The following is a 19,113-nucleotide window of genomic DNA, read 5'->3' as shown; positions in this document are numbered from 1 at the left end:
CCAAATTTATTGCATAATATTGAACTATATGCACACACATAGAAAATAAACATTTCATATAACTGTATATATATTTTTAATCCTGTATTTATAAAGACTGAAAAACTACCAATTTAGCAATTGGAATAAGTTTTAAAAACAAAAAAAGCAAAAATCTACAATCCTTCATCAAGATTTGATGCTTTATCACAGTTCATAAATACTTCATTTTATATAAATAAGTCTTTTCTCTAGTTACCAGGAATTTAAAATTAGACTTACATGGATTCTTTAATCATGTAGAATTTTCTTACTCCATGATGAGGAAGGTTGAGCATGTCATTATTTTTAAAATACATATATTTGATTTAAACACAATCCCCCCTAAAATCCCACTGTAAACAAACATTTCGAATGTGATAAAGTTTCATAATAAAGAACGTCCTTAAATCTTAGCAATTAGGGAAGAGGAAAAAAATCTGAGTAAAAATTTTGCAATTTAAATAAAAATTGAAAAAAAGGCTGCATGCATCCACTAGGAGAGGAGAGGAAGGGAGCACTGAGTCAAGTAACAAAGAATGGGATAAAATAAAGAAGAAACGAAAGGAAAATCAGGGAGGAAGCAGGGTATGAAAAGGAGAAAATTAGGGAAGGGAGCAAGGAGAAAATAGTAGAGGACATAAGGTGATAGAAAAGGGGAAAGTAAATTTATTATTTCTACTTTTCTTGGACAATATAGAGACTCAAAATAGTTAATGCAATTTGCTCCAAAAGCGAGAGCGGAAGGGGTGATGGGTCTATCAATTAACCTCATTGTCAAAGGGAAAAGGATGAGCAAGAAAACAAAATTAGGCTCAGCTACAATGAATGCTAAGCTGCTCTGCACATCTTTTAAAAGGTCTAGGAAATAGGCACAGCCATGGGAAAGTTGCTATTCCCTCAAGAACTTTTTAAAAGCAAGATATGTTTATATAGGCTCCCATAAATTCTTAGGAGTTCTGCCAAAATAATGGACCCAGAGTCAGCTTTTTGGAATTGGGAGATTCTGAAGTAGTCCTTTCCTCCTTTGGGTTAAAGGAGGGCTGCAACAAGCCAGAGGCATTCCCAAGTGTACAGAGGAAGGTGATGTTCTTGCATGCGCAGATAAGAAAGGGCGGATCAGTCTAAATCATTCTCATAGAGGAATGAGAAGTTAAAAGAAGGACAAAGAAGCATTGTGAGAAAAGATCAGGGCTGAGAGAGATATTTGGGAAATGAAAGTTTAAAAATCCACTGCCATTTCATCCAGCAGAGTGCAACACATTCACAAGTGCAAGGAATACTGGGTAGTTTGGTTTAAAACAAAACAAACAAAAACACCTCCCATACAAGGGCCAATTTTTTACCCCATCCCCAACCCCTAATTTTTCAAAAAGGTTGTTTACTGCTATACAATCCCAGAAACACATCAACCAGGCTCAGGATTTTAAAGTCCCAACCCACTTAGACAATAAAAAAATAGAAATCACTCCCCATGATTTTCTGTATAGGTCTCAATGTGGACATTGAGGAAGGAAGGGAAATATTGGACAAGCTGAGGAGCCTCAGGCCAAACTAAACCCTTCATAGTTGTCAAGGGCCTGGGTCAGCCGGGCACTCAAAATCTCTTTGCTGCTGTACTTGGGGAGGTCAAGAAGGTTGTAGCAAGTGTGGGCCACTGGCAAGTACTCCTCCCCGCTGGCTGTGGACTGGATGACAATCTGCAGGCTGGCCATGCCGTAGATGGGAATCCGATCACTGCCTGTCAGGAACACTGGGGAGAACGAGAAATGGCATTAGGAGCTAAAGAAATGGAAAATGGATCTCAGAGGTCCTTCTAGCAAGAGGAGAGGAAGGCATGACACCCTGTGGCTTGCATGAGAAGTACAATTACATTTATGTGCCAATATGCATCCTGTGGAATGATGCTTAGATGCACTTAAGAAAAAAAAAAAGGCCTCAATCAAATGTACGCCCTCACAAATTTTAGGAGATTTCCCAAAATCAAAGAGGGAAGGAATTGTTGTCATAGGAAAAGAGCAGCTGATCTCAGGGGGAAACCAGGCAGAAGACTGAAGTCTCTGACCTCAGGGTCTCCTCTCACCTGAAATGCCTGATGCCTGTACCACCTTGTCTATGGAATTCCATTTAGGATCTATTTGCTCTCCTTTCCATGTCTCCATTTTTCTTAAACCAGAAGAGCTGACCCAAACATTATGTTAGACATTGCACTCCTGTGACATGCACTGTGACATGGCAAAAGAGAGAGAGGGAGATAGAGAAAGAGAGCCAGCTGACTTTCCTTGTTTTCTAGTGCTGAACAACATTCTCATAGTTGAATTGCTGGAAATTACTATAAGAAAATCATTAGTTAAGAAGCATTTTCAAATAACCTGCCATTCCCTGAGGCTATGCTACATAAACTTTCTTGCCAAAAATCTCCAGAGTTAACAAACATTTCCATAAGTCTAATGAATAGAAAGTGCCATTTTCTAGGGAAATCCCAGGACCATGAGCAGGCATCTCTTGAATGTCACAGCCTTATAAGCTCACTCGGCAAACCTTAACCTGTCCTTCAGTTCTTCCACTACTGCTTCTCAATAGCCAACGCGGCCAGGCAGAGGAGAGGTGGTCCTCCTTTCTAAGAGTTCTTGTGTAAGATCTCCACTTCCTCTCATCCTTGCTCCAGTGTGAGCAACAGAACCTGGGGGTAAGTCCTACATTAATACTAATATATGCCCAGTCTTATAAAGCAAAATAGACTGCCTATCAAACCCCATGCTTTGGTTTTATATGACTAAAATTCCATAGTATGCACTAGCTAATTTCTGACACTGATTATACACAGACACAAACTGAGAGATATTTCCACTATTTTTAAAAGGCTAAATTTGTTCATGTAAATTAGAATTCATTCTCCTTTCCAAAGGTATTATTACCTTTCTCAAACGTCATTCAGCCAGTCACCAAAGTCTACATATTGTATGATTCAATTTGCATGAAATGTCCAGAATAGGCAAATCCATAGAGACAGAAAGACTGGTGGGAGAGATATGGAGAATGACCACTAATAGGTATGGGGTTTCTTTTTTGAGGCTATGAACATATTCTACAATTAACTGTGTGATCGTTTCACAACTGTGTGTATATGCTAAAAAACCACTGAAGTACACACTTTAAATGAGTATGGCACACAGATTATATCCCAGTAAAGCTGCTATAAATCACACCTTCCCAGTTGCATCTGGATACTTTGTAATATATTTTAAAGGCTAGAGAGGTAAGAGAGGTTAATCCAAACAATTTGACTTCATAAATGTAATATTTGAATAACTTATATATAAAATAGTTAGTATTTTTAGAATAATTTAAAAATCAGGCTGGGCGTGGTGGCTCACACCTGTAATCCCAGCATTTTGGGAGGCCAAAACAGGCAGATCACTTGAGGTCAGAAGTTCAAGACCAGGACCAGTCTGGGCAACATGATGAAACCCCATCTCTACTAAAAATATAAAAATCTGCCAGGCATGCTGCCAGGTGCCTGTAGTCCTAGCTACTTGGGAGGCTGAGGCATGAGAATCACCTGAACCTAGGAAGTGGTGGTTGCAGTTAACTGAGATCACACCACTGCACTCCAGCCTGGGCAACAGAGTAAGACTCTGTCTCAAAAAAAAAAGAAAGAAAGAAAAGAAAAATCAGTGAGATGCTTCTTTTCTTCCTTTCATGCAACCCTCTTGTTAGGCTACAGATCTGGACTAACAACCTATATTGTGTCTGAGATATCATTAAGACAAAAAGCATACATATAATGAATTACAATTACCTGATCTTTACCATTTAAATGAGTTAAGCCTCAGCCATGGAGCCTATCATCCTATACTGTATGTAAGACTAAAATGTAGACAAATACCATATTGAGATTACCGATACTTACAGAGAAACTTCTTCTTCTTTTCCAATGGAAACTCATGAAATGTTTCCCAAAATAGTTTTACAGTGGGATGTGTGGCCGAGTAATCTCCCTTGTAGATGGCAGTCTGTCCAAAAAAGACAAAAAGAAAAAAATGTCTCTTAGAAAAATATTTTAGTGGACATTATATATCATTTGCATTTGAGGCTAAGAAATAAGTGCTCAGATACAGGACACCTCTAAGTCTAACTCAACCACAATATGCTTGGAACGAGACCAGGCTCTGGGAACACCTCCCCAAGCTGCTGCTGCTTCTCCGAAGTTAAAGGAGTTAAAGGATCTTTTGTGCTTACCTCTTCCAGTTCTTCCCAGTTGTAGTTGCTGTTCCCCACCATCATAGCCCTCAGTTCTGAAGGCTGGAAGAGCTCAAGGACTTTGCCACCACACACCTTTAGGAAGCCACTAGAGAAGGCTGTGTACCATTCATGAACTGAGATTTGGAAGACATAATTGACATAAGCATCCACAAATTCCTGCCTGCCAGAACACAAAAGAAATCAAATACATTTAGCTCAAAGTCTTGTAAAGCTTATGAAGTTACCCTTCTACACTGAGATTGGGAGTGATAAAAAATGGAATTTCATCAAATGTTCACATCAGGAGGCATCCTAAAGCATCATATAGGTTACCAGCTCTCCTCTCCTCCCTCTCCAGCCCCAGCCCTAACATTCCACCAAGTGCCTCAGATGATCCAAGGAAGGATAAGACAGGTAGGAAGGGGAGCAGGCCAGGTAAGTAGAACTAAACTACTGGCTTTACCTGAGGTATTCCAGTTTTCATGTTAAAAGTCCTGCTTAAAATTTAGTGTGGAAAAAATAAGACTTTTTCTGCTTAAAATAAAAAGTCTGAGATAACAGTTCTAGGCCACTTTCCCTATCCTAAGAAACAAATAAAGCTAAACCACTTGACATTCATATCCTCACCTATTTTAAAAGGTTAATTTTATAACTCCTTGTTTATAAAACCTTTACGTCTGGAAAGAACCATCTCAAATAATGGCTCCATCTCACTAATAATCAGGCAAATGCAAATGAAGACGAGTGAATTGTCATTTGCACTCATCAAACAGGTGTAAGGTTAAAAACGAGATTATATCAATATGGTGAAGGTGTGGGGAAAACGGAAACCTCATAGGCAGCTGGTAGGAAGATAAACTGAAATGATGGGAGCCACATATCGCAACCATGGAAATATATGAAGATCAACCAAATGAGAAGAGCAAAGGCTTTTTCAGAGCTGCTATAGAAAGAGAGTCTGCCACTGTCACTTGTGCTGTGGAAGAGACTCAAAGTCAAGCAGAGGAGTGGAAAAGCTTTACAGTGGAAAGAGGGAAGGCTTCAGGTACACTCTGATTGGAGGCTGCTAGCCTGGGGAAGCTGCAGGTGGGCTATAACTAGAAGTGGGGCATCCTATGTGACTGGTTAAGGGTGCATATTTGGCTTTCTCTGGTTGGTTCTAAGTTGGAAGTAGGAACAAAAATTAAGGAAGTTGTTGTTTATTAATCACATCCTGGCCTATTTGGGCCCACCGTTACAAAAGGTATCAAGAGAGATGGCAATCAGGCTCCCTGCAAGTCTGACTTACAGCAGGATGGCTTCCTGGGCTGCTTATTGCAGATAAGAGGTTGGTTTCCTGGGCAAGTTGCTACAGACTGTGGGTCTCAGCTCCATTTTTATATATGGCCTGGCCACTGTCCGTAGGTATATTCAGTCTCTCACAAGTGGAAATATAAACTGTGAACCTAGACATAAACATTTTGGGGGGAAATTCTGTGAATACCTAGAGAAGGTGAAAATGTAAATACCCTTGATCATGCTACGGTGCTAGCGGGCAGGTAATGCAGAGATGCTAACATATGTGCACAGGAAGATGACTTCAGGGAAGTTTATTGCAGCATTTTCTTGTAATATAGAGAATTTAGAGAAATAAAACTAAATATCCATTAATATGAACATGGACAAGGAAAAGATGGTAGAGTCATATGATGGAAACCATAAAGCAGAGCACTTTAATGGAATTAACTCGATCTGTACTTAGCAAAATGAATAGAATCTCAGGAACAATGCTGAGTGAAAATCAAGTATTTGCATGTTCAGTAAAATATGACAGCATTTATGTAAGTTGTGTTTTAACACTTAAATCAATGCTACTTATAAAAGGTAGTAGGTCTGTCACTTAGAACTTGTGACCCTTGGGCAAGTTATTTAATTTCTCCATGCCTCTTGTGTCCTCATTTGTAAAATGGGGAGAGTAAGAGTAGATAACTCATAGAACTGCTTTAGGATTAAATGAGTGAATACATGTAAGAGTGCTTAAACCAAGGCTGGTGTATAACAACTGCTTTGTAAGTATTAGCTAGTATTATCGTATTGTTTATGGATATAAGATTTTGCTTATGAGTATGAAATTATACATATGCATATGTAAGACGTTTAAGTGTTCATTTTTAAAAACAAAGACATTAATGTAAAAAGATCTTTGTCTAGCCAGGTGCGGTGGCTCATGCCTATAATCCCAGCACTTTGGGAGGCTGAAGCAGGCAGATGGCTTGAGCCCAGAATTCAAGACCAGCCTGGGCAACACGACGAGACCCACAAAAAATCAGCCAGGCCTGGTGGTGCATGCCTGTAGTCCCAGCTGCTCAGAAGGCTGAGGTGGGAGGATCGCCTGAGCCCAGGAGGTCAAGGCTGCAGTGAGCCATGATCACGCCACTGTACTTCAGCCTGGGTGACAAAGCACGACTCTGTCTCCAAAAAAAAAAAAAATTGTTTTAATATACATGTTTATTATAAAAACATTTAAAAAAATCAAATTCATAAGAGTTTTGTCTGTGTAAGAAAGAAGGGTGGGAAGAGGGGAATGGAATTAAGGGTACGTACAAAAAGAAGTTGTGCGGTATCAGTAATTTTTTTCTTTTATTAAAAAATCTGAAGCAAATACCTGTTGACTGTGGATCATATATGCAAATACTTGTCACATTATTCTATGTAGTTTTTGTGTTTTAGATTAAAAACAATTTTAAAACTTCACATCATGAAGATAGTTATTTACTACTTATCCGTCACTGTAATTTAACACTTTATAAAGCTACATTTGAATTATTGGGTTTACTCCAAGCAGATACTTTTTACATGTTCACCATTCATACCAATAACTAACCAAAAAATGGTGTGATACAGTGAATAAGTGAGGCAGACAGGGGTTCAAATCCAGGCTCTGCCATGTTCTGTATCTAACTAGTAAGCCTTTCTTTTCCCATTTTTAAAATGGTGTAAGTTGCAATCCTTAAAGCCACTAATGTAAAAAGATTATTGTACATGTTAATCATTGATACTGAAAGTTTCTCACACCATATATAACACCTCACTTCTCTGAAACCCATTACACTAAACTAATGACATTTTTCTGATACAATTACCCAAGAGAAACGCCATCACAACAATTTTTATTACAGACTGTGATAGTTAATTTTATAAGTCAACTTGGCAAGGCTATGGCATCCAGTTGTTTGGTCAAACACCAGTCTGGATGTTGTTAAGATATTTTTTTAGTTGGGATTAATATTTAAATTCATAGACTTTGATTAAAGCAAGTTACCCTCCATAATGTAGGTAGGCCATATCCAATCAGTTGAAGGCCTTAAGAGAAAAAGACTTGAGGTCCTCCAAAGAGGAAAGAATTCTGCCTCCACACTGTCTTTGGACTCAAAACTTCAATATTAACTCTTGCCAGAATTTCTAGCCTGATAGCCTATCCTACAGATTTCAGGCTTGACAGCCTCCACAATCACATGAACCAATTCTTTAAAATAAATCCGTCCCTGCCCCCGCTCCCCTTGGCCCCACACCCTATCAGTTCTGTTTCTCTGGAGAACACTGACACACAGATTTTGGTACTAAGAAGTACGGTACTGCAACAGCTAATACCTAAAAATGTAGATGTGCCTTTGGAATTAGGAAATAGGTAGAGCCTGGAAGAGTTTTGAGGAGCTTGACAGAAAAAATCTAGATTTCACTTAAGAGACTATTGGTAGAAATAGCTCAACAGTCTCAGGAAGCAGCCTGAGACTCACCACCTAGATGCCCAATCTTGAACCTTCTAGCTTGTAGCCTCCGGTATTCCTTTCTAGCAACACTGCTAAACAGACTAAAGCCACTATGGAAAACAATGTGGCAGCTTCTTATGAAGTTAAGCATACATTTACTGTATGACCCAGCAATCCCACTGCTAGGTATCTACCCAAGAGAAATAAAAGTCTATGCTCATAGAGAAACCTGTAGATGAATGATCACAGCATTATTCACAATTACGAAAAACTGGAAACAACACAAATGGGAATACTACCCAATAATAAAAAGTAAAATAAAAAATAATAAAAAATAAATTTACCAATATATACAACAACACGAATGAATCTCAAATGTACTCTGCTAGTGAAAAAAGCCAGGCTCAAAAGGCTACATTCATATAATTCAATTTACCTGCCATTCTGGATAGAACAGAAGTATTGAGACAGAGAACAGCTCAGTGCTCACCAGGGCTGGATGTTGGGGAAAGGTCACAAGGGACCTTTAGGGGGCGATTTATTGTTCTATATCTTGATTACTACAGTGCTTACATTACTGTATTTACTTGTGAAAGCACTCCCAAAAGTGCAAATTTTACTGTTATGTAAATGATACCTCAATGAGCCAGACTTTTTAAAAAACAGTCTAGTTTAACACTAAGTTTTAAGATCTGTTGAGACAGGAAAATAAAAATCTTGAAAGATGAGCATGCCCTGAATATTTTAAGCAGGTTAAGTTAGTCAAGTGAATTTAACCAAAATTTGGGATTTTTTTTTTTAAAGTCTGTCACAACTTCCATACTATAGGGGTCAAAAGGCCTCTTTTCTGCCCCTGAATCTGCCAATTAAGTGATACATGCAGTAAGATGATTTCACCATATTTGCTTCTAAGTTTACTATCTGTAAAATGAGAAACATCCTTCCTAATCTCCAGGTAGCTGTAGCCATCAAAAGAGATGATATATGGGAGGGGGGAAGAAGGTAGAGAAGAAGACAGTGAGCCACTAAGAAGATGGTGAGCAGGGTAAAGAAGAGGGTTGGGGGCCGGGCGCGGTGGCTCAAACCGGTAATCTCAGCACTTTGGGAGGCCGAGACGGGCGGATCACAAGGTCAGGAGATCGAGACCATCTTGGCTAACATGGTGAAACCCCGTCTCTACTAAAAAGTACAAAAAACTAGCCGGGCGAGGTGGCGGGCACCTATAGTCCCAGCTACTCGGGAGGCTGAGGCAGGAGAATGGCTTAAACCCGGGAGGCGGAGCTTGCAGTGAGCTGAGATCCGGCCACTGCACTCCAGCCTGGGTGACAGAGCGAGACTCCGTCTTAAAAAAAAAAAAAAAAGAAAAAAAAGAAAAAGAAGAGGGTTGGGGGGAAGGTGGGGAAGAAGACCGTGGGGGAAGGTAGGGAAGAAGACCATGGGGGAAGGTGGAGAAGAAGAAGGTGGGAAAGAAGACAGGAAGAAGGTGGGGGAAGGTGGGGGAAGGTGGGGAAGAAGATAGAGCATGGGGAAGAAGACGGTGGGGCTGGGTGGGTGGGTGGGGAAGAAGACGGTGGGGCTGGGTGGGTGGGTGGGGAAGAAGACGGTGGGGCTGGGTGGGTGGGTGGGGAAGAAGACGGTGGGGCTGGGTGGGTGGGTGGGGAAGAAGACGGTGGGGCTGGGTGGGTGGGTGGGGAAGAAGACGGTGGGGCTGGGTGGGTGGGTGGGGAAGAAGACGGTGGGGCTGGGTGGGTGGGTGGGTGGGGAAGAAGACGGTGGGGCTGGGTGGGTGGGTGGGTGGGGAAGAAGACGGTGGGGCTGGGTGGGTGGGTGGGTGGGGAAGAAGACGGTGGGGCTGCGTGGGTGGGTGGGTGGGTGGCGAAGAAGACGGTGGGGCTGGGTGGGTGGGTGGGGAAGAAGACGGTGGGGCTGGGTGGGTGGGTGGGTGGGTGGGGAAGAAGACGGTGGGGCTGGGTGGGTGGGTGGGTGGGGAAGAAGACGGTGGGGCTGGGTGGGTGGGTAAGGTGGGGGTGGGTGGGTGGGAAGAGGGTGGGGCTGGGGGAGGGGAAGAAGAGGGTGAGGTAGATGGGGAAGAAGAGGGTGAGGAAGATGGGGAAGAAGAGGGTGAGGAAGATGGGGAAGAAGAGGGTGAAGAGGGTGGGGAAGAAGAGGGTGAAGAGGGTGGGGAAGAAGAGAGTGAGGAGAATGAGGAAAAAGGGCGCGGGTGGGGGGAAGGTGAGGAAGAAGGCAGTGAGTGGGGAAGAAGAGGGTGAGGAGGGTGGGGAAGAAGAGGGTGAGGAGGGTGAGAAAAAGGACAGTGTGGTGGAGGGGAGGTGAGAAAGAAGGCAGTGAGTGGAGAAGAGGAGGGTGAGGAAAAGGACAGTGCGGGGGGGGGAGGTGAGAAAGAAGGCAGTGAGTGGGGAAGAAGAGGGTGAGGAGGGTGGGGAAGAAGAGGGTGAAGGGGTGGGGAAAAGGACAGTGCAGGGAGGGGAGAAGGTGAGGAAGAAGGCAGTGAGTGGCGAAGAAGGGGGGAAGAAGATGGGCAGATGGTGGGGCATAACACAGTGCGGGGGAGGGGCAGGAGGGAGGGAGAAGATGGTGGCAAGGAAAGGTGTGAAAACAGATAATGGGGAAGGCAGGAAAGCAGATGGTGTTGGGGGAAGACTGGGAAGACGAAAGTGAGCAGGGTGGGATAGATGGCACACGCTTTAACCAAGATAAGAGGGGGCCTTGGCCCTGGGCCCCATGCTTTAGAGAGACTTGCTTTTTTTCAGCCCTCCTGAAGCTTTAGTACTTCCCACAGGTCAAAGATTCTGTAGAACCTTCTAGAACACACACCAGGACACTGGGAGCTCTAAGATTTCCTACCCAAATGACTCCAAAACTGCTTCCAGGGGTGTCCTGCTGAGAGACAACCTTGCCACCAGGGTATGTGTCGCCAGGTGTGTGGGATGGCCAAGGAGGTGTTGGGTGGACATACAGGTACAGAGCTTGGATATGCAAGCTGCCCTATCCACACACATGCTCCCCGGGTCCCCAAAAGGGTAGAATGGAGCCAGCTTGCCCGTTCCTCCACTGCCTGGAGAGGAATGTGGAGGAATCTAAGAGGTCATCAAATGCCAGCTATGGAGAGAGATGCAGAGGTAAGCGAAGACGTTATGTACTAGCATTTGTAGAAGGGCCTGGATGGGGGTGAGGAACACACGGAAAACAAGCTGAGGCCATCTACGCAGTTCCTGAAGAAGCACCTCGGGCGGCACTGACACTCCCAGCCCAGCTCTACAGGGGGTGGGTACATGGGTGGGCTGGGAACAGGGTGTCTGTCCAACAGGCTGGTGTTGAGGGCCCAGGAGACGTCAGGGTAGCAACAGGAGGAATCTGGTGCAGTATGAGCGCACGGCCGTCAGCTGATACTGGGGAGCCAGTCAAGTGCCGCAAAAGCAGGGGGCGGGGCCGCGGCCGACGTCATTCCCGCGGCCGCGCGTCACCGCCACTTGCCGCATCCGCAAGATCTCTCTGGACCAGCTCGGGTGCAGGGCCTCTGCGGGATCCCTCCTAGACCTCTGCGGCTTCTCCTCTAACATGGCCGACTCGGAAAACCAGGGGCCTGCGGAGCCTAGCCAGGCGGCGGCAGCGGCGGAGGCAGCGGCGGAGGAGGTAATGGCGGAAGGCGGTGCGCAGGGTGGAGACTGTGACAGCGCGGCTGGTGACCCTGACAGCGCGGCTGGTCAGATGGCTGAGGAGCCCCAGACCCCTGCAGAGAATGCCCAAAAGCCGAAAAATGACTTTATCGAGAGCCTGCCTAATTCGGTGAAATGCCGAGTCCTGGCCCTCAAAAAGCTGCAGAAGCGATGCGATAAGATAGAAGCCAAATTTGATAAGGAATTTCAGGCTCTGGAAAAAAAGTATAATGACATCTATAAGCCCCTACTCGCCAAGATCCAAGAGCTCACCGGCGAGATGGAGGGGTGTGCATGGACCTTGGAGGGGGAGGAGGAGGAGGAAGAGGAGTACGAGGATGACGAGGAGGAGGGGGAAGAGGAGGAGGAGGAGGAGGCTGCAGCAGAGGCTGCCGCGGGGGCCAAACATGACGATGCCCACGCCGGGATGCCTGATGACACCAAGAAGTAAGGGGGGCAGAGATGGATGAAGAGAAAGCCCACGAAGAAAACAGCTTGGTTTTGTTTTTCCCAGAATATTGGTGGACTTAAAAAGGCTCAGGTTTTTGACCAAAATACAATGTGAATTTATTCTGACATTCCTAAAATAGATTACATTGAAGCAATTAGATCCTGGCCAGCTCGGTTCAAATTTTTCATTTTGAACATAATAAATATATCAAAAGGTGTTAAAGAAAACCGAATTAAACCCAAAATTATGTTTTCATGGTCTCTTCTATGAGGATTGAGGTTTACAAAGGGTGTTAGTAGATGCGAAGTAAAGAACGTCACTTTGAAACCCATTCATCACACAGCATACGCTACACATGGAACACCCAGGCCATGACTGAACACGTTTTCAGTGCTTAATTCTTAAATTTCTTTACTCATGACATTTCGCTGTGCAGAGAAGGCAGACCCCAAGAAAAACGTCATCTTTGAGACTTTGCTTTTGTAACGCAGACATCAGCTTTACACTTCACAGGAGATTGATGGCACTGAGGAAGACTGCAATGGAGATCATGACATTACTGTTAATAAGGCCAGGAAAACTGCCATCTCAAGTTCTGAAAAATGTTTGAGTATTTGAATTTAGAGAACAACATGGTTCCAAGAAGGAGGGTGTAAAACCTGTAAAATACTGTCAACATATGTATTCATTAGTTATAATCTCATGTTTGTGTTTTCTTAGTAGTGTCTATTTACAAAGACGTAAAAAATACCCCAAATATGTTTAAGTATTAAATCACTTTACCTAGTGTTTTAGAAATATTAATTTACTTGAAGAGATGTAGAATGTAGCAAATTCTGTAAAGCATGTGTATCCAGTGTTATGTACTTTGATCCTTGTGACGTCTTTCTGTCATGTAGCTTTTAGGGTGTAGCTGTGAAAATCATCAGAACTTTTCACTGAAGCTAATGTTTGGAAAAAATACATACTTGAAGAACCAATCCAAGTGTGTGCCCCTACCCCCAGCTCAGAAGTAGAAAGGATTTAAGTTTGCTTGTATTAGCTGTGCCTTCATTATTTTGCTATGTAAATGTGACATATTATAAAATGGTGCATAATCAAATTTTACTGCTTGAGGACAGACGCATACAGTAAGGATTTTTAGGAAGAATATATTTAATGTAAAGACTCTTAGCTTCTGTGTGGGTTTTGAATTATGTGTGAGCCAGTGATCTATAAAGAAACATAAGCTTAAAGATGTTTACCACTGTGGTGTTAATAAAACAGTATTTTCAAAAAAAATATATAAAAGACTCGGTACTCTGACTGCCTGTATTCAAATCCCAGCTCTGCCTCCTATTAGTAATGTACCTTAGGCAACTCAGCTAATACTCTCAGTGCTCAATTTCTCCTCATCTACAAAAGGGAATAGGAATAGTCCCTTCCTCATGGGTTACTATGAAGAGCAAATGGATTAATGCATATAACGCCTATAGAATAGCATCCAAACCATAGTAAGCGCTGAATAATTCTTAGCTATTATTATTATTACATGAAAGATAAAGACAGTGATTGGAAATTCAATCCTCCTTCTCTCCTGTTACAAAATGGGAGAAATGGACATCACTACATCAATGCCTTCCCATGTTTATGATTCCTTATTATGAGAGAAGAATGTGGCCTTTAATTCAGAAACACAGGAAATTAAATAAACTATCTTGTTTTGGTTTCCTCAACATAATATCAAGTTTTTATTATCTCTCAGAAAGGATAAAAGACTTCAATATAACATTAAAAATATACAAAAAAGGCTATTTCAACTTTGTTTGCTTCATTCTGAATGAAGCAGAAAGTTTTTTTTAAAAACTGGACTCCAAAAAAATTAAAAAATCAGATGCCATTTGCTTCATTTTCCCTGCAGGGTTAAAATTACAAAGAAGCAAAATTAAATTGCTTTATCCTAGGGAATGGAAGGCAGCACTGACTTGTTGCTAATAACAACAGATTGTTGAGTACAAACAACCTTAAGGTAATGTTAATCTTCCTTATGCTCAGGCCAACCAAAAGAGAAAATCAGAATAGTATATTACATACGAAGTTCTGATTATCTTAATCATATGATTATCTTAATAGAGAAAAAAATCTAATAAAATTTAATATTCATTTCTTATATCCAGGAATGAGATTATCATTTTACTATTTTTCTGGGTACAGTAAAAAGCAAAAATGATTGAAACACAGATAAGAGGTATAAGTATTGGGAAATGTTTTTTACGTATAGAAAACCCAAGAGAATCAACTGAAAAACAATTCAATTTAATAAGTTTGATGAATTGACCAGTTATCAGATAAATACACAAAAACCCATAACCATTTATAGGCACTAATAATGATGAAAATATATGGGAAAGGCTAAAACCTCTAATAAGAAATGTATATAACCTATGTAAAAATTAAAAACAAATAAATGTAACATAAGCCTTTGGATGTAAGATTGAATATCACAAAAATATCAGTTCTTCCCAAATTAACTTTTATCACAATTTTAATCAAAACTCAAACTGGATCTGGAACCTAATATATTTACCATAATGCTCACCTTAAGAACAGCTAAGAAAACCTTTAGCAATTTGGAAACAGTTTAGATTTTTACCTCTGACTACAGACCAATTGAAGAAAATATACTAAATATTTATCAATTACATCAATTACTGGACAGGGAATGGCTCGGATAAGAGTGATATAAGACCAAAAGAAGTAACAGACATGACAACACAAAAATTAAGAAATCACAGAGTTAAAGACACACACTACATTTTCAAAAGCAAAAACAGAATAAAACCTACAATAGATATAGATGGCAAAGGGTTAGTAGTCTTAAACATAATGAAGAGTTCCTATGAATCATATGAAAATTATTAAGTCCTACTAGAGAAATACATAAAGGACATCAGCAGAGTCTCTAAAAAGAGGAAAGACTGCAAACCCTGACTGAGGCAGAAAGAACTCACCTAGTACTGCGTGTTCCTGAACCTGCGGCACTAGGTGAGCTGGGGCTCTGGCAGAGTCTAGAGACAAGTGTTCCTAGTTCTGTGCTCTGGCCCGCAATCCTTTTGTTTATGATAACACTTTAACTATGGGGTTTTCTAGCTACCAGCTGTACCATTGTTGGCCACTTCTCTAAGGATACAGGGATGTTTGTGATGTCAAGCGATTTCTGCCATTTCCTAACTAGGCTAATCTTTATACTCTTTCCTAGACTGCTTATTTGATAGCTTCTCTGGCAACCCTAAAACCTGCATCTAGCGGAATACCCTTGCTTCAAGGTAGGTCCAACACTATCATTCATAAACCATTTTCAACCTATTATAGGCCAAGATTAGTCAACAAAGCACAAATTAACTGGCAGAAAGAAAGAAAGGCAGCATGCAATACACAACCAACTCTCTGAGTATTACACAGAAAACTGGCATGCCGATGCTTACTGTGAAAAATGGCATGGCAGCTCTCTCTACCTGAGAATGTACACTCAATGCATACACAGAGACACATTTACACATATACACACACATACACACTTTTTTTTTTTATTAAGGTGAAATTCACATAACAAAATTAACCATTTTAAAGGGAACAATTCAGTGGCATTTGTACATTCACAATGCTGTGCAACCACCATCTTCTAGTTAATTCATTTTTTAAACAAAATATTTTAGAGGTAAACAGCAGTAAAATAGATCAGTACTCTGTAGAGTATGTAAAGTAGCCTATGTGTGAAAGAAATGCAACATTTTGTAAGTGAGATTAAATTTCTTTTTAGTTTTTTCATTTTTTTTTTAAAGAATACACACCATTTTTCTAAGAACTGGGTGAAATGGTGATAATGACATATAAGGGAGTATAATTCATTAGCAAAATAAATTTATCAAAAATACCTATCAACAAATTCAAATGTTATACATTTTAATTCCATTTCACCCCTGAGACCTTATCATTAAAAAGCAATTTTAAAGGCACAAAATCCTTTATACACAAAAGATACTTGACATAGTCTTATTAAAAATGGTGGTGGGGGGAAGAGAAAAAAGAGGAATAAAAAAGAACATACAAACAAGTCAAATATTAAACAGTGAAGAAACAGAAAAACACACATTCACATAGCAGACCATGCAGTCATTATTAAGGGTGTTCATAAGGACTTTGTAATAGCATTTTAAATATAAGCATTGTCTTCACCTAAGTTTAAAAATTCAGACGCTCCATTTCATATGTATATAGTTATGTTTTTAGCTATTCCAATTTTGCTTTTTAAAAACATTACCTAGTTGGCCTGAAATGAAAAACAGCAAAGTCTTCAAAGTCATTTTTCTTCCTAGGGGGAAAGGAGGATGGGAACTCTCGAGCCCCAGCCTTAGCCCCTGAGAGGTCAGATGCTGGTGCCCATGGAGCGCAGTCTGACTCAAACCACCCGGCTTTGAATCCTGGCTCTGGTTTAGAATCCTGGACTTCTAGCTCTGCAACCTTGAACAAAAGACTTATGCCTATCTGTGCCTCAGTTTCCTCATCAGTAAATGGGGAGGCTTACATGTCAAATATTTCAAATAGTGTCTGACGCATGGTAAGCACTCAAGAAGTGTTACTGGCATTTTAATTCTGCTGTTCCTGTAATAGTCCAATGCAAATACAACGCAGATCTTAAAGACTGCATCCCTCAGAAACTATCCTGAAAGATCAACTGAAGTCTGCCAGCAGTCCTGAAGATCTTAAGGAGCAAGAAGTGTTTGTCATGCATGAGTTTTATTCTCAGCTTCTCACTATAGAATCTAGATGCCCTCTGAAGCACTTACCTTAAGTTTGGCATTTCTCACTATGTGATCCTTTTACTCTACTCTCCGCCCCCCCACTGCCCCCCTAGCCCCATGTGTGTGTCATCTGTCTTTTTTAATATGGAGAAAATGAGAAGACAGCAATTGCATTTAATCTGATTGCATCAAATTGAGGTAAATGTTAGGGAATCTAGAACAATATGTGGGTTTTTCACTAATGGTAATAACACCATGTTATAGACCATAAGAAATGCTTAACCATGAGTAGTCATGTGATATAGTGTTATCCAGATGTGACTACCAGCTGTTGGCAAGATTTGTCTATGATGCAGTCACCAGTAATTAGCCACAAAGGTTCTTTTACCTGGATGCCTACAACTCATTTGACTGTATGGGTTCTGTCCAAGGATAGAAAGCATTTTAAAACCAAATGAAATGGAATAAATTATGAATATGGAATTGGTATTCCTCTGGCATTTTCCCCTGGGGCAGCAATGCTAGCAAATATCTTACTGTTAACAAAAACAGCCTCAATGCCAGCAGTATCTGTGTATACAACTACCTAAAAGTCCAGTAGGTATTCTTACAGTTCTTTCATTTTCTTAGTCATAAAACGTAGGACTGCCAATGACTAGATTATGGCATATAACCAAGGAAATAATGACTATAATTATCAACTTTTTATAACTTCATACAGCCTTTCTTACCAGGACCTCAATGTACTTTGTTGGTAACACTTCTATTTTGTACAGCATAAAATGAAAAGAAGAAAAATTCATTCATGTCTTTTTCTGGTGGTCCCTAACCAAAACAGCTATAGTAAAGAGTACAGCAGTAACCATGAATGGGACTGGTGTCCTTATAAGAGTCACTAGAGAGCTTGCTTTCCATCCCTGCTCTCCACCATGCTAGGATACAACAAGAAGTCAGCAGTCTGCAACGTGGAAGAAGGCCCTCGCCAGAACCTAACCATGCTGGCAGCCTAATCTTTGACTTCCAGTCTCCAGAACGTGACAAATACATTTGTGTTGTTTATAAGTCATCCAGTTTATGCTACTTTTTTACAGTAGCCCAAACGAAGACAAACAGGTAACTGTGACAGCAACAGGGTCTCCTGCCTGTCACTGAGTGACACAGACATGTACAGCAGTGCCTAAAGCAGCATGGATGAGTTCACAGTGTACTCAATGAGTACTCTGAAAAACCAAAATCTAAATTTCTACCTAGTACAGAAGCTGTTCCATACATCATGAACATAGTATAATGCAATCAAAATTTCTCTGTCTGAACTGACAACTCAGATTTTTCCATCCCTTTACAGAGCACCTTTCATATTTATGTCCTCTTCTCTACTTTCTAGTATCCAAATCTTAGTAGGCTTCCAAACTTAGCTCTATCCCGTATCTGTCCTCCCAGATGCATCTGTCCAAGCTAATTTCTCTGAACGCCTTCAGATTCAACCACCCAATTTAGTCTTCATATTCCATTTATGGTTGCATCTGAGAACAGCTTATCACCCTAAACAAACTGTGTTATATTTTACTATTCCTGCACAGTTTCTCCCACAACTGTTGAGTCAATTCAACTGTTGATTCAAAGAAATGTCTTTTGAATAAGGAGAAAGGGAGAGAGAAGCAAAGAAACAGAAAGAGAGAAAAATTAAGACTTAGAAACAGAGCAAAAAAGACAGGGACAAAAATATGCTAAGAGAAATAACTTGACAAAGATATGAAAAGGAGTAAAAAGTTCTGGCAACTGCCTCAACTGCAGACTACATCGCCAATTGCCTATTCCTGCACTAGGTCATTCATTTCCCCAGCCACTGTATCATACTCACAGAGCACTATGATGACCCACCAAAGGATGAGGACATTCTGAATGTTCCCCTTCCTCAGGATGCTTGCCTATCCCACTGTTAGCTTCTAACGAATGATGCACACATTATCTTGTCTGAAACCTAATGCAAAAGCTAAGACATTGTTTGAAAGACTAAAGGCTATATATGTATCTACATATGTACTTGCACACATGTGGAATGTTTAAAGCAATCCCCAAAACAAGAAGGGAAGAGAAATCAACTGGGCTAACAAATCTGCTTTATGATCTGCCATAAATTTTCCCAATTCTAAAAACATTATCTGACTATATGGAATAAAAAGCCTGTTCTT

General features: G+C 41.0%; 2 protein-coding genes across 3 annotated transcripts in view; one reads left to right on the top strand and one right to left on the bottom strand.

The window, feature by feature from the left end:
- Positions 1 to 1,020: 1,020 nt before the first annotated feature.
- HERC3 (HECT and RLD domain containing E3 ubiquitin protein ligase 3) overlaps positions 1,021 to 19,113 on the bottom strand; it is a 123,577-nt gene continuing 105,484 nt past the window's right edge. The window contains exons 24-26 of one of the 2 annotated variants that reach the window (XM_007999232.3): positions 4,261 to 4,444; positions 3,932 to 4,034; positions 1,021 to 1,771 (exon numbers count right to left, since the gene is read on the bottom strand). In XM_007999232.3, the coding sequence (XP_007997423.1) occupies positions 1,563 to 1,771; positions 3,932 to 4,034; positions 4,261 to 4,444 (496 nt within the window). In that variant the 3' untranslated portion in view covers positions 1,021 to 1,562. The other variant, XM_007999237.3, reaches the window with a different exon arrangement.
- On the top strand, positions 11,455 to 13,423 carry NAP1L5 (nucleosome assembly protein 1 like 5). Its single transcript, XM_007999231.3, has one exon. The coding sequence runs from the start codon at positions 11,592 to 11,594 to the stop codon at positions 12,138 to 12,140; it is 549 nt and encodes a 182-aa protein (XP_007997422.3). The 5' UTR covers positions 11,455 to 11,591; the 3' UTR covers positions 12,141 to 13,423.

Source organism: Chlorocebus sabaeus, chromosome 7 (genome assembly GCF_047675955.1).
Source record: "Chlorocebus sabaeus isolate Y175 chromosome 7, mChlSab1.0.hap1, whole genome shotgun sequence".
NCBI lineage: Eukaryota > Metazoa > Chordata > Mammalia > Primates > Cercopithecidae > Chlorocebus > Chlorocebus sabaeus.
Note: the sequence above shows the minus strand (reverse complement) of the source record. Positions and strands in the feature narration are given on the sequence as shown.

Coding starts and splice junctions, on each gene's coding strand:
- NAP1L5 (XM_007999231.3), top strand. CDS start 11,592: ATGGCCGACTCGGAAAACCAGGGGCCTGCGGAGCCTAGCCAGGCGGCG.